Source organism: Fopius arisanus, unplaced genomic scaffold (assembly GCF_000806365.1).
Source record: "Fopius arisanus strain USDA-PBARC FA_bdor unplaced genomic scaffold, ASM80636v1 scaffold00053, whole genome shotgun sequence".
Lineage (NCBI taxonomy): Eukaryota > Metazoa > Arthropoda > Insecta > Hymenoptera > Braconidae > Fopius > Fopius arisanus.
Window position 1 is genome coordinate 494216 of NW_011887792.1, and position 14192 is coordinate 508407.

At 39.8% G+C, this 14192-nt stretch overlaps 3 protein-coding genes across 5 annotated transcripts in view; 1 reads left to right on the top strand and 2 right to left on the bottom strand.

Moving 5' to 3' along the window:
• Nucleotides 1-101: 101 nt before the first annotated feature.
• Nucleotides 102-6790, bottom strand: LOC105268084 (cell division cycle and apoptosis regulator protein 1). 2 transcript variants are annotated; one of them, XM_011307358.1, is made up of 7 exons: nucleotides 6577-6790; nucleotides 4689-5827; nucleotides 4351-4628; nucleotides 3467-3719; nucleotides 2622-2687; nucleotides 2350-2550; nucleotides 102-2239 (listed from the first exon to the last, which is right to left on the bottom strand). In XM_011307358.1, the coding sequence occupies exons 1-7, from the start codon at nucleotides 6632-6634 to the stop codon at nucleotides 761-763; spliced, it is 3474 nt and encodes a 1157-aa protein (XP_011305660.1). In that variant the 5' UTR covers nucleotides 6635-6790; the 3' UTR covers nucleotides 102-760. The 2 variants fall into 2 exon arrangements, with proteins under 2 accessions (XP_011305660.1, XP_011305659.1); XM_011307357.1 differs by having other exon boundaries at nucleotides 4689-5848.
• Nucleotides 6791-7199: 409 nt separating this feature from the next.
• LOC105268087 (peptidyl-prolyl cis-trans isomerase) lies at nucleotides 7200-9968 on the top strand. Its single transcript, XM_011307363.1, has 3 exons — nucleotides 7200-7530; nucleotides 8865-9218; nucleotides 9297-9968. Exons 1-3 carry the CDS (start codon nucleotides 7327-7329, stop codon nucleotides 9366-9368), a joined length of 630 nt encoding a protein of 209 aa, XP_011305665.1. The 5' UTR covers nucleotides 7200-7326; the 3' UTR covers nucleotides 9369-9968.
• LOC105268086 (uncharacterized) overlaps nucleotides 9726-14192 on the bottom strand; it is a 20880-nt gene continuing 16413 nt past the window's right edge. For both annotated transcript variants that reach the window (XM_011307361.1, XM_011307362.1), the window contains 3 exons: nucleotides 13728-13971; nucleotides 12976-13299; nucleotides 9726-12729 (listed from right to left, as the gene is read on the bottom strand). In XM_011307361.1, the coding sequence (XP_011305663.1) occupies nucleotides 11974-12729; nucleotides 12976-13299; nucleotides 13728-13964 (1317 nt within the window). In that variant the 5' untranslated portion in view covers nucleotides 13965-13971 and the 3' untranslated portion in view covers nucleotides 9726-11973. The remainder of the gene's footprint in view (nucleotides 12730-12975; nucleotides 13300-13727; nucleotides 13972-14192) is intronic.

Sequence of the window (14192 nt, forward strand, 5' to 3'; positions counted from 1 at the left end):
ACTTAATTAATTATAATAATTAATGGTAATTAAAGATCCACCCGATTACGTCTCGAAACAGGTGATTTCTTCGATAAGAAGAAAATAAAAAATTCTCAGCATTTCGTTAAAATTTTTTACAATAATCCTTTATTTCTTCCGTTCAGTTTCTGAAATTGAGAGTATCTAGAAGACTCATTAATCGCCCAGTCTCTCGCTTTAATTATTAATTGTTCATGATGATCGTCCCTGGGACGAGGGGGTATTAGCACTGTAGAGGCAGTGAAAATAGCGATTATAAAATTGTAATCAGGAATTAATCACGAGAAAATAATTGATTCTGTAGAGTTCAAAAATTTTCTCCAACTGATTATCACCCTATTTTTAATTAACGAATGATTAACAATATTCGTCTCCTGGATCCTCTCAACGACAGAATTAATGAGCAATTTATTAATTCAATTAATCTTATTAATTATTATGATAGATTCAATTAGAAAATTGTTAATTCGTGGTTTACTCGATGCACACTGTGTTCACGTGAATCTGAGAACGTCAAATAGCTGAGTAAAGCATCTGCTCAGCGCAGGTAAATTTTTTTCTCCAATCAACGTGACTTTCGCCTTAATTAACACGCAGTGAGGAAAGGAGACGAGTCGTTACTCCCAACGAACATTGACAATAAACAATGCGTAAGAATTTCACATTTTTTAAAAAGTGAATATCGATGAAATGGCGATTCAATAATTTCCGATAGAAATAAATAAAAATTGTTAATCAATTACTTTTTCTCCTTTTCCCCATCCACTTGCTCTTTCTTCACAGATTTGCTCTCGTGCTTTTTATCCTTGTCTTCAATTTCCTTTTTCACCGAACTCTTGCCGTCTCCCCACCTCGTGTCACTCTTGGATTTACCATCACTCTGGGATCCATTGATCTCACTCGATGATTTTTCATCCTGTATCTCCACTATTTCCACCTTTTTACTATCACTCTGTATCACTTTAAACGTCGTGTGGTATACGTTCTTCAGAGTACTCAGGTACGTATAGCACTCGGACGATGTCTTTTTCAGTTTCTCTTCGACACTCCTGAGCTTGTCCTTGTACCCCTTGAGATCATCACCAAGATCCCTGATGACAGTTGCTTGTCTGTGAGCCTTATCGCTCACACTCGTCAACTCGTGCTGGATCTCTCCCATCTTGGCTTCAGTATCTATCCTGGCCTTCTCACTCCTCTTCAACTGACTCACCAGCTTCTCCACATCGAGGAGACTCCCCTTGAACATGACAAAACCCTCCGGCACCGTTTCCTCTCCCTCGCCCTGATTCTCACCTCTCGCTCTTTTCGAAGGCACCTGTCCACTGACAAAAACAGGCAGGAGTCTCTTGTTCCCCATCGCCAAGGACTTCAACTCCTCTTCATTCACGACCTCCTCTTTGCTGTCCTCATCCCCCTCTCTCTCCTCCTTGATTTTCTCCTTGTCTTCCTCGTCCTTGGAACGATCAGTCAATTTTCTATAGTGAAGAGAGTCCCTGGTTACGACCTTCTGCACTAGTTTTCTCACCTGTGCACGAGACAAATTCAATCCCAGCGTGTAGATGAGCTCCTCGATGTCTTTATCGAATATATATCCACAGTGAGTTTGATCGAAGTACACAAAGGACAGGAGTAAATAGGGATCATACGTAAACAGTTTGATTTTCTTCTTCTTTCCATCCCTGTCCTTCTCCCGCTTGCCATCCTTGACGGAGTCATCGTCGTCAGTCTCGTCGTCGTCCTCTTCCTCATCGTCCTCACGTTCCTTCTCGTCACTCTTCGTCTTGTCTTTCTCGTCCCTTACCTTGCCCTCTTTTTTCTTCTCCTCCTTCTTCATACCCTTGGACTTCCTCTCGTCCTCGTCCTTTCGCTTCTTCTCCTCCCCAGGTTTCTCCTCCTTTTTCACTTTCTTCGGCTCCTCTTCCTTATCCTTGGACTTCTCCGGGAGTGCACACAGGGATCGGTATATCCTGAACCCAAAGTCGCGCATCAGCATCTCGTTGAAGAGCTCAGCAAAGAGAGACACCTCGAATGAGTGCTCCTTCGTGTCCTCCGGACGATAGTCCAGGAGCACCGACAACGACATCACTGTACAGTCAAATTTTCCCGATTTTGCACTGCGTGATGGGTGGACGATTATGTGAGGAGCCTCTGGCAGGGTGTAGCGCTTCTCCATGAGTACACGTTCACGTTCGGAATTCTTCTTCTTGTCCTCGTCGTGCTGGAAGAATTTTTTACTCTCAGAGATGATTTCAAATGATTTTGCATATATTTATTTCACTCGATTAATTATCGTAGTTATTATTAATGAATTGAGAGGGTGTGGCTCACCTCTTTGCTCTTCTTTTCCTCCTTGGTTTCCTCCTTTGGAGGTGGTGTTACCTCTTCCTCGTTGTCCTCTGCCTCGTCCTGTCGTCCTTCTTCTTTAGCTTGCTCTGATTTAATCGCTTTTGAAAGTCTAGCTGACAACTGGGACTTGAGGCCTTTGGAGCTCAGATTGCGGGCTGCCAATTCCTGGCGCAAATCATTCACCTGGGGATAACAGATTAAATTTCATAACATGCAGTATAAATGATTTATTAATTATAATAATAAAAACCCACGTTCATCGACTTGGGATCCAACTCCGAATAATGCGTTGGATCTTTCTTCTCCGGTGTGGTATCGTCCTGAAACCAGAAATTCCCCCATCAGGCGACGATTCGAGAATAAAAAAGAAAAAAATTCAACTTAAAAAAAAAATTCAAATAAATAAACTACAAACAATAAAGCAGCCCCTAAAACCCCACTCTCTCCCCCACAATCAACAAAATGTATCATTCACAAATCTTTTCCACAAATGACGAATAAACAATTAATACGAATGAAAAATTTCTCCCAAACTCTCTCTCTCTCTCTCATATCTCATAGTGTCCTGGTCTCTGGTGTCGGTGTGGTTTCATAAATTATCATGTCAACAAACGCAGAATATAAAAAACGACAGTGGTTGTGAGATTTCAATTCAACAACAAAATAGTAAAAGAAGTGATTTTTTTTTTCGATTAAATATATCGTCTCGAGTGGGACAAGTTCCAAAAAATAACTGCAAATCATATTGTCATTGATTATCAATTGGTTAAACTTCCGGGAGACTGTAATAAACTAATCAGTTCATTTAGCGAAAATTACCTGGTGATTTAAATTGTGCAATTATCCACTATGTCTTTATTAATTGATTTATAATAAATAATTTATGTGATTATTCATTATAAACATAATCATACCGATTACTTTCAATAATTTCTAGGAATTCTTATGAGAAAATAAATAATCACCAGGTAAGGCTCCACCACGAATTAATCACGATAAAAATCTAATGGTAGCGAAAAGGACCTCGAGGCGAAGATAATGGTAAGTAAATATAAAATAAAAGGGGGGAAATGGAAATGGTTTTTTTGTGGGCCAGTGCCTTTTGATCAGCGATGACAGCATCATCATTGTCCCCAGGCACCTCCATCTCGCCCTCGCCCCCAGCGCCCAACAGCTTCCTATCCAGTTGTCTCTTATAGCTCAGATGCAGTGTATCCCACTCCAGTTTAGTTGATACACAGCTCCAAACATCTGGGAGAAATAGTATGACCGTTTCAACGCGCGATGCCACAACTCTCCCCGACTTGTGGGTCGTCTCAGCACGCCTGTAGTAGAGCTCCAGGAAGCGATACCTGTTTTGCAATGCAAAAAAAAAACCAAAACAATAGTCGAAAAGAAAAAACGTCAAAATGCTGTTTATCACTTTCGATTGATTCAACTCGATCTATCCATTATTTGGATAATCCAATTATTATTTATTGGTTTATTGATTTTTTTTGGTGACTCGAGCCCAATGAACTGCGACAGATGGAAATCATTAAATCGTGTTAGACTGGAGAAATTTTGGAAAATTTAACTTTTGGTGTGGTGACGTCCTTTTTCTGCCAACTGGATCTCGAGGGTTGTAGGGAATTTTTGGGGTACAAACCTGGTTCATATCCTCTGAGTTTTTTTTCGAGTCCCAAGAGATTTATTTAACTATAATAACAACGAAATGGAATTAATTAATTAAACAAATGGAAAACTCTTTCTACATTATTATTTCTCTTCTAATGAACTGAAAATTTAATTTTAGAAAGAATTTCCATTGATGTATGATTTGAAAGATGATAAAATCTCTTGAAACTCTCGATAAAGTATGGAAAAATGATAAGGATTGGCTGTAGTTCCAGGCAGCTGATTCTCGAAGATCTCCCGATGGTGAAGAGTCTGGAGACTCGAATAATCAATGTTAATATTTTCTTTCGTTGATTTTAGTCTCACCATTGGGTGCAGTGGGACAGATCGATGCCAGTGAGAGCCTTGCACGTTCTGACAGCTGTCCTGATGAGGACTGAAGGATCACTCTCAGGGTTAGGACCATCCAGGGAGGGACTCCAGGGCCCACCGATAGCCATTGTTTCATTTTTTCCGCGCAGACCCACGAGAAAATTAATTAATCGAGTCGGATGGACATAGTCACGATCTGGGTCTCGATCCTCAGTCACCCCACAGCACCGTTTATAGATTTCTTCCATCGCAGGCATCGACATGAGCATTACCTGGACATAATTAAGAATTTAATTGATAATTTATGTATTTATTTAGTCTAGGGTACAAACCTTAGCAGAGAATAGATAATCAGCATCAGGTGGTTCGAGTACAGTTGAGTTCTCGACGACCCCATCGACGTCCTTGTGCATGACGTGAAAGCTGCAGGGTTTGTTGAGGGTGAATGGCATGTGTGGTGGAAAGGCGTCAACCCACCTGAAGTTGGTGGAGAAAAAGTCACTGGGAATGTACATATTCTGGTATCGTCTCCTGACCTCGAGAACATCAGCCTCTGGCAAATCGAGAGCAATCTTTGGTATCTGCACCATGTACCTCGGGACAACTCTAGTTCGTCGTCTCGGTCTTGGAGATTTACTTCTCCTTGTTCTGGAGGGACTCCTCTCCTCTTTCTTCTCTCTCTCCCTGATTCTCTCCTCTCGCCTCCGTTTTCTCTCCACTTCCTCGTCGTCGTTTCGCCTCTCCCGAGATCTCTCTCGAGTTCTCGCTGGTTTGCTGCGAGTGCTCGTCGTCGAGGCCGAATTGTTGCCAGAAAATCTGGAGGTGTTTGGAGGATCGTTGGGGGGTGGAACTGCGTTGTAAGTCCCCGAGGGTCGACTCGATTGGGCCTGACGATTCTGCTGGGTGCTCTGGGGGGCTGGGGTACTCAGGGAATTCGAGGATGTGGAGTTCCCAGACATTGGCAGCACCTGAATACGCGTTGCGTTCCATTTGAATGGCATCGAGGGGTTGAATGATGCCTCCACCAGCACTCGGTCCCCTATCTGGGGGTTTGAACCCTTCACGCATGCACTCGTTTGAAAGAACACGTCTTCATCGACGAATCCGAAATTATCATGGACTTTTGTGACAGTTCCAGTGAAAACTCTCTGCTTCGTTGAGGACGACTGGACATTTTGCTGTACCTGGGGTTGAACTCCAGCGACAGGCTGTTGGAAAGCGTTTGCATTGAGTGTCCTGGGCGTGGGATAGGAAACAGTGGCCACCTGGGGATAGAGTTGTCCGGCAATTCCTGAGGGGAGATTTGAACCTAATTGGGCCATCGAGGCCATCGTCAGATTGGGCTGCTGGAGTCCAAGGCCCTGTTGATAAACCTGCTGGGTCTGCTGTTGGTACTGGACCATAGGCTGGCCACCCATTCCCCCCATTGCCTGACCCAACATCTGCTGCTGGATATTCTGAATTCCCTGGCCTAAAAAATCCCCATTTTGTACTTGAGAGAACGAAAAGAGAGAAGTTTTAGAGTCCAGCTGAGATCTCGATTTTTCTCATAGAGAAAAACTCGTTTGCGTGGAAATGACTCGTGTATATGATGATTCCGATGCAATTATTCCCATTGTTCCATTATTAATTGACTAATTAAATAAGCTTATGTAAATCGAAATGATTGATTATTTCAGTTATCAGTGATTTACGAATATCTGTGAAACTGTGAGAAATATCGAAAAACGCCAGAGAAATCTTTTGTGGGGAATTTCGAAAGCTATAAAATCTGTCTAGTCATTTTTTCTCGTACATCTAGTCTCCACCGAGATATCCCCAAAAAACCGTCTCCACATTTTCATGATTGGCTGTTAACCTTGAAAAGTGAAATAAACATGTACAACAAATAGGGAAATGATTACGTAGTGCACGGGATTTATAAAGAAGACATATCCCTCCCCACAACAGCTCATTGGTCTTGCGACACTAAATAAAATCCTGATAATTGAATATTCTAAAAATAAAAGACAATCGCTCACAGCGAAAGTCCCCTGAGCTCATAATTCATCTCGGTACAATATTAATGACGAGATAATTATTATCTTCACGAATAATTTGTTCTTTACAATTTTTTGTAACTGAGAATACGAAAATCGGAGTAATTCTTCACACGGAGAGGTGATGGAGAATGATTGTTTAGTTGTTTTAATGATTGAAATTGTTGAATTTATTATTCACCTGCATTTCTGACCCACGGGGGGTTTTTTCCACCCCCGAACGGCGACAAATTACTCATTCCTGAGGTAGATTATTATTTATCAACTAGAATTCACGATTCTATCACTCACTAGTGGCTTATTTACTCTAATCAATTATGAAACTAGTTTTTTTAGGGTTTACTCATGAATTCGGCCCATCAGCGTCTTTCATGCAGGCGCCATGTTTCCCGGAGAAATACGAGAGTCAAATTACCTGTTAATTTTTTTTTCAAAAGCCCTTCTACATTTTTAAAACGATTTTGCCAATTTTCAATGACATATTATTCGATTTTTAATGAGACAAATTAAAAAAAAAACGATACAGCAAAAATAATGAAGAATTAATTATTTATAAATATAACATTATGCAATTTAAAAATTTTTTCCCTGTTTCCCAGAATCATATTATTATCTGTGCAATTAATATTTACTCTATGTTTATATCTGATAATTAATTATCGACTTTAATTAAAATCTTTTTAAAAAAGTAAATTCAAATAATTATTAGTTTCCCGCGTCGTTCGGTCGACGGCGGAAGCGCGCGCATCTGACTCCTGTATTTCCGCCTGCGGTATTCTCTCGATAATTTCAAACTCTCTCATTACGCAATAAATAAAACTCCGAAACAGTTCCACGTGCCTTGAGATTGTCCCAGTAAATCGGTGAGAAGCTGTTCTCATCCTTAAAAACAACTGGTTTAAATAATCAAGTTGCAGTGCTGCCATAAGCAATGGCGTTGGCATCGATCTGCAGGTTGTCAATTGATTCGACCTTCAGTAGTTTCAGCCATTTGGGAGCCACCGCCCGCCGCAGTCGCCCGTCCTTAGCATCTCTCGTTAAGAATTTTGCAGTATCAGCTGAAAAAATGCCCCTGCCACGTGTTTTCTTCGACATGACCGCCGACAATCAGCCGGTGGGACGAATCATCATGGAGGTGAGTCAACAAATCACCAATTAATTATCATTAAAACAATTAATTGTTGGGGACCGGTTGCCCCTTTGCCCCTCGTGGCCATTTTGTATCACTCGAGGACTGCACGTTTTTTTTTTCTCGCACCATCTCTTACGCAAACTCATCACCTCATTTTATAGTTAATTTACTTATTTGGCGGATAAAGTGGTCAATTGACCAATTTTTTGGGGCAGGGGGTGGAATTTTTCTCTGGGGGGAAGGAGATTAGCAATGACCTGCCGGCCATTGTTCACCTCGTGCCTCGTGTGTGCAAAATTTTCCATTCGTCATCCACCAGTTTTTCCGCTGGAGTCTCTTTAATTTTCCCCCAATTTTCTATAAACTTTTTTATTCCATTTTTTGAGAAGGATTTTAGGATTTTAGGAAGGATTTTGTGTGTGAAATTTGGAGCTCTTTGTGAGGTTTTATTTGAGGTTTATAGACTTGGAGTCGATTTCACTCTTTTTTTTTATAACTCCGTTTCCATTTTATGAGGGGGAGCCGAATTTAGATCGATTTAATAAAAAATTGAATGTTTAATTTTATACAAGAGAAACTCCTGGAACGGTTTAATTCAATTGTACTATTCTCGTTATCGGTTTTTAATGAATATCTCGGAATCCGAGGCGATTGGCGAAATTTTTGTCATGACCATTTTTAGAGGACTCGATCCATTCTACAAATAAGGTCATACGTTAAATTGCGATATCACGTTTATTCTCTGAGTTTTTCAAGTTTATTGTTGAGGATTTTCTAGGGTGTAGGGATTTGGGTGTCTAGAATTTTCTTTTGCGATGAATCCGCAGATTTGAAGTGGCTTTCATTTTCATTCCCCTTTATTTCCATTTTATCTTCACACGGATACCACCAGGCGAATCACAGACAGAGTTTGAACGTGCAATCTACATTTTAACATTTTTTGAAATTTTTCTGCTACGAGTATTCGCATGATTAATTTCTGTCGTTTTACCCAGGGGCTTGACATTTTCCCTCGATAATCAATGAACAACAATTGCATAATGAACAATGATGTCACCCCATGTCTTTTGATCTCAGTTATTCAATCGTTTGCCCTCATCGAGAAATATATTCTAAAAATATAGAAAACGACCCAACTATTCATTATTACGTATCTCGTTTTCTTCGATATTTTCTATCCGTCGAAAATAAATGAAATCCAGTTTTGTTATGAACGAAGAAAAATATTCAAATGACTGACTAACTGGATAGAAGATGACATTAAAAAGAAGGCGATCGTTATCAACGCTACCAACAATTTCCAACAATTTAATTACCAAGAAAATAAATCTCAACAGCTGAGGTCTGACGTCACCCCGAAGACGGCTGAGAACTTCCGTATCCTGTGCACAGGAGAGAAGGGATTCGGCTACAGGAACAGTAGCTTCCACAGAGTGATTCCCAACTTCATGTGCCAGGGTGGTGACTTTACGAATCACAATGGCACCGGTGGCAAGTCAATCTACGGTACAAAATTCGAGGACGAGAACTTCCAGCTGAAGCACACCGAGCCCGGTCTATTGTCGATGGCCAATGCTGGTCCTGATACCAATGGGAGCCAGTTCTTCATCACATGTGCGAAGACCAGCTGGCTGGATGGCAAGCACGTCGTCTTCGGGAAGGTCATCGAGGGGATGGATGTCGTGAGAAAGGTAATCATGAAATTAATTAAATTTTGCTCTTCAGTGAAAAACTAGGGAAACATTTTAGACTGGAATTTTTATTTACAGCTCGAAGCTCTTGGTTGCCAGAGTGGCAAGACTTCGAAGAAGATCGTGGTTGCTGACTGCGGTCAATTATAAATCACCGACAAAACCCAGCACCATCTACATTAGCCGTTGAGTATCCTCTTCCCTCTACGTCTCACCAGTAAAAAAAACAACTCAGTTTAAATAAATGAATAAAAACAATCAATAAAGAACGAATAAAGAAGTAAAATCATTCAACGTACGATTATCTACAAAAACTACCAATTGCTTCCGGTTCGTGTACCCCACAGGGGTCACTGGATTCTACTCCAGACACCACAAAACGCAGCAGAAGATTTAAAACGAATGATTAATCTCAATGAGATAATTCATAAACATAATTACGAATTTAAAAAATCGAACTGTCGTTTGCTTCTATCACGTGTTTGATATATATTTTCTAATTGTTTCAATAAAATTAATTTCCACGTGGTGAATTGTTCCGGCAATAATTCAGAATTTCACCATTTATCTGTCGAATGGTCAATATCTTTCTTTTTTTCAAAATAATTACTGCTTTAAGTTTGATAAAAACTTTTTGTCTCTTCCATTGAATTTGCGTCTCCTAAGTGAATTTCGTACCTTCAACTTCGATTGAAAAATGGTTACACTCTTCCAAGGCAAAATATTGTAAAGAAATAAGACAAAAAAAAATGTGAAGAACCTGTCTCTTTAATTGTTAATTAGTTAAATTGCAGTCACCAATTTTTTGTACATTTTTAAGGAGTTTAATTCACTTGGATTCCAAAAATATGGCATTTATCTACTGTAGATGATGAAATGTTGGAAATATTGAGTGTAACTTGTATTACATCGCTAACATCATTCCAGATACAGTACTGGAGAGTGTATTACCCTCGACCAATCGTCGTTACCCCTATTTCTACTTAATAAATTGTTTTCAGAAACAAAAATGTCACTTTGGGTGATTTTATTAAATTAATTCCTTATTTTTTCCAATAACAGAAAGCTGAAAACATGAAGATGAATTAAATTACTGCAATTACACGCATTGATCATCAATCCAATAATTACAAGGGAATATTAATTAATAGATGCATTTTTTATGTCAACATTCAAGATTTATTGTTCAATAACAGGATTACCTTACACATTAATTATCAGGACACTAGTATTTTTTATTAATCCATATTTAATGAAATAAAAATTTATTGGTAAGTAAAATATCGGTAAATAAATGTCAGTGACAATTTTGATAATTCCGCAGTACGATCCAGCGACTAAAAATGTATTCACCACTTGCAATCATATAATTAAGGCTCCATTCGCATTGCGACATGTGACATAGGAATACATTAGGTAATAGGCGTTTAACGTTTATAACTTTACATGTGTCACAGACAGAAACATCCAGAGCACATAGAAGTGTCAAATGTATTTACATTTCGATTGAATAGATAAGTATGCATCGGTGATTTTCTATGTTCCATTTTTATCTCTTCATTTTTTATAATTCGTTCTTTCTCATTACCAGAATGGAGAGATCCGATAAGAGAGCATTAATGATTCGTCACTTGTGAATTAGATAACAAAATTCTTAATTACATTGGGATTTAATGACTAGAATCAAATTGCAACGTAATGGGATTCATCAGACGACAATTTACTCAGGTGTAATGAAACGAGATATGAGGGGGTGGAGTTCTTGCTGATTATCTCTGCAACGAGCGTCGCGGGAGGAAAATCTCATAAGAACATTTTCCGGAGAATTTAATTCCCTAGAAAAAAGGTCGTATGTCCGGGTAGGGTATCTCTGCCCGTTGCCGAGATAACGGGGATCATGTGTTCAGGATCTCTCGATTTCTGATACTTTTTGGTAAACAATGTCGTGATAATATTTGATTTCAGTTGAAACTTTCGAGGATGAAAAAAAAAATTTGTTATCATTTAATATCTGAAGGATATCCAGTATCCATTCGCCATTAACTCGATCGATTGTCTATACACTGAATAACATGGTCCTTGAAACATCCTCGCTACTTTCTACCCTTATTATTTAATTAACTTATCGATATTGACAAATTCAGCAACCGAATGACGTCAACTCATCTCCAGGACTTTAATTCGTTCTTGAGTTCGTTAGGTCTAAACGAATTTATCTCCGGAATATTTTGTACAACAGAATTGCCGAATCTCATGAGCTGGATTATTTACATAAATGTGTTATCATTAATTCAGTAGCGAAGCGATAAAGAGAGATTAAAGTGTCACTGAAAATTTTTTATTTATCAGTGATTTATCCGGTGAACTATCGATCTCAGAGGGAAACGTTAGAGAACTTTTTTATTGCTCATCAAATTCTCGATAAAAAAGGTCATTTTGCATTTGCTGCTAAAATCGATAGTTTCTGAGATTTATCGATTTTCGTGATAACGGAAATTCGGGTTATCTCAATTTACCACTTTGCTACTGTTTTTCAATAATCTTTATGAGGTAACATCAAGACTTTTTGAAAGTAGTGAAAGTTCACTTGACATTAATTACTCTTCGATTGAGGCGGGGCACTTCGTAATGAAGTCGACAAGGGGAGGACAATAATACCAAAAAATAAATAAACTCCCCTTAAATCCCCGCGTCAAAAAAATCTCCTGGCGTCCAAAAAAAAATCTTTGACCAGCAAAGACTATCAGTCCTCGAATTACTTAACAAAAAGATCCTTCAACGACGAGCAAATAGAGGTTTCACAGCCCTCACTGGTCTCCCCCCTCCCTCCGGGGAGCCACCCCTTACCCTTACCCCTACCCTTGGCTCTGTCCCCCTCATTCCTCTGAGCAGTGAGAAATTTTTGAATGGCATTTCCAAAGGCCTGAGCATCGATCTCAGTTCCACTGGTGTTGTCCCACAAAAAGCTGTGCCCCTCCCCAGAAGGTACCCCCTTATTACCATTAATCCCCAGGAAATTTCTCCTGAATTCATCACTCGATTTCTGCTTCTTCCACATCGGCTGATGCCTGTTGACGAACCACGAGGAGCTCCCCTGATATGGAGGAATACTCCCGTCATCTGAGGCCCTAAGATCAGTCCCCTGGAGGATCGAGATGTCAAAACTGTTGGAGCGATCCTTGAGTCGCCTACGATCAGCCAGTGGTTTTGATTCATGAATGGGTAAATCACTCCTAGGTGGGTCATCGCCGCAACGATTTATCTCCGTTGCTGAGGAGGTGAGGGAACTCAGGATCGATATCAGGTCTGTGTTTGAACAGACGATACCTGGGGATTGAGGACACCTGGGGGGCACCTCGGAGGCACGACGTCGGGGCGCTGTCGGGGGAAGAGGTGGTGGTAGATCGGAGTGTCGGCGGGAATGTTGGGTGTAACGTTGATAGGGCCCTACCACTGGCTGGACCTCGCACATCCGCTCGTGAGAGGTCGTCCTCCACATCTTTAGGCGTACCTGGGGGCACAGGGGGTACATCAGTCTCCCAAATCACTGCCCCCCAGTCAAAGCTCTCAATTTCACCCTCACTATCTTATCCATCCAATTTAATTATCAATTATCAATTATCAGTAGTAATAATTACACTAGACGAAATGAATGGGCATTTTTTCAATTGTTAATTAGTTGTGTTAATTAATCAATATCTACAACATCAATCACAACATCTTTATGTTTATGGGGAAAATCTTACCGATACTTTACCTTCCGCGCTTTGATATCGGTAATATCATCCATAATATCTAACTCTAGATTGTGGGAACTCCCGGAGTTGCTGGGGGGCCCGATAACACCTGAGGCTGAGTCTCGTCGACTTGGAAGGATTCGCGTTGCACCCATGGGTACAGCGGCTATTGATTCTCGTCTACCTCGACCAAATAGAGTCGGTGGTACTTTGGAAATTGTCACAACTGAGTGTCTTCTACCTCCGGGTTGGGGGGCTGGGGCTTGTGACAGAGTCGCCAGGAACTCGGCTTCACGTGGTGTTGGCCCAGAGGCCCCTCCTCCTCGTTCGCTCAATCGTCTCACCTAAACAATTTTTGGAAAACAGAAAAAAGAGGAGTTTGTCTCAATTTGTGAATTTTAACATTCCAAGTATGAATTTTTTAATTCAAATTGTCAATTTAAAAAATTCGAATTATGAATTTTTAAAATTCGAATTGTGAATTTTGAAATTTGAATTGTAAATTTTCAAAATTCGAATTGGGAAGTTTCCAAAATTCGAATTGTGAATTTTCAAAATTTGAATTGTGAATTTTAAAATTTGAATTGTAAATTTTAACATTTGAATTCTGAATTTTCAAAATTCGAATTGTAAATTTTAAAATTCGAATTATAAATTTTAAAATTCAAATTGAGATTTTACAATCGAGACTTTTCCCGCCCTGTGAGACATTGAGAAGTCACCCAGTTAAAAAAAAATTTCTTTCTGATTGAACTTCATAATTTTTAATTACCTGGGAAGCAGTGATACCAGACGTGCATTGGAGAGTCGGCAATGAGTGTTTACGTAGTGCCTCTCGAAACGGAGAGAGTAAATAAGGATTGAGAGAGGGCGAGTCCGGGTCCAGACAACGAGGTGGTGATTCGGTCCTGCGTCTATCAGCCTCTTCCTCACCGAGTGCACTCTCCTCCACGATAATCTGGGGCTCATTGCCGATGCTGAGGCTCTGACAAAATGATTGCCGTCTCATGATTCAACTGCCAACAAATCATTAAATTTATCCTACAATTATAACACTTACAAAATTACAAATTATTCAAAAAAAATCATTTTCATTTCATCTCAATTTTTACACAACGTAACAAGAAATAATCCACATCTTTGATATTATTTTAAATCACTAGACTTAATAGAATGAATTCGTAAGTCCATTCTACTCCTGAAGACGAGCTCTATGGATTCCCTCCTCCCTCCCCCT

Coding starts and splice junctions, on each gene's coding strand:
- LOC105268084 (XM_011307357.1), bottom strand. CDS start 6,634: ATGAGTAATTTGTCGCCGTTCGGGGGTGGAAAAAACCCCCCGTGGGTC. Junction 5,849..6,576: donor CCCGTGGGTCAGAAATGCAG/GTGAATAATAAA, acceptor CGTTCTCTCAAG/TACAAAATGGGGATTTTTTA. Junction 2,240..2,349: donor AGGAAAAGAAGAGCAAAGAG/GTGAGCCACACC, acceptor AAATTCTTCCAG/CACGACGAGGACAAGAAGAA.
- LOC105268087 (XM_011307363.1), top strand. CDS start 7,327: ATGGCGTTGGCATCGATCTGCAGGTTGTCAATTGATTCGACCTTCAGT. Junction 7,531..8,864: donor TGGGACGAATCATCATGGAG/GTGAGTCAACAA, acceptor AAATCTCAACAG/CTGAGGTCTGACGTCACCCC. Junction 9,219..9,296: donor GGATGGATGTCGTGAGAAAG/GTAATCATGAAA, acceptor TTTTATTTACAG/CTCGAAGCTCTTGGTTGCCA.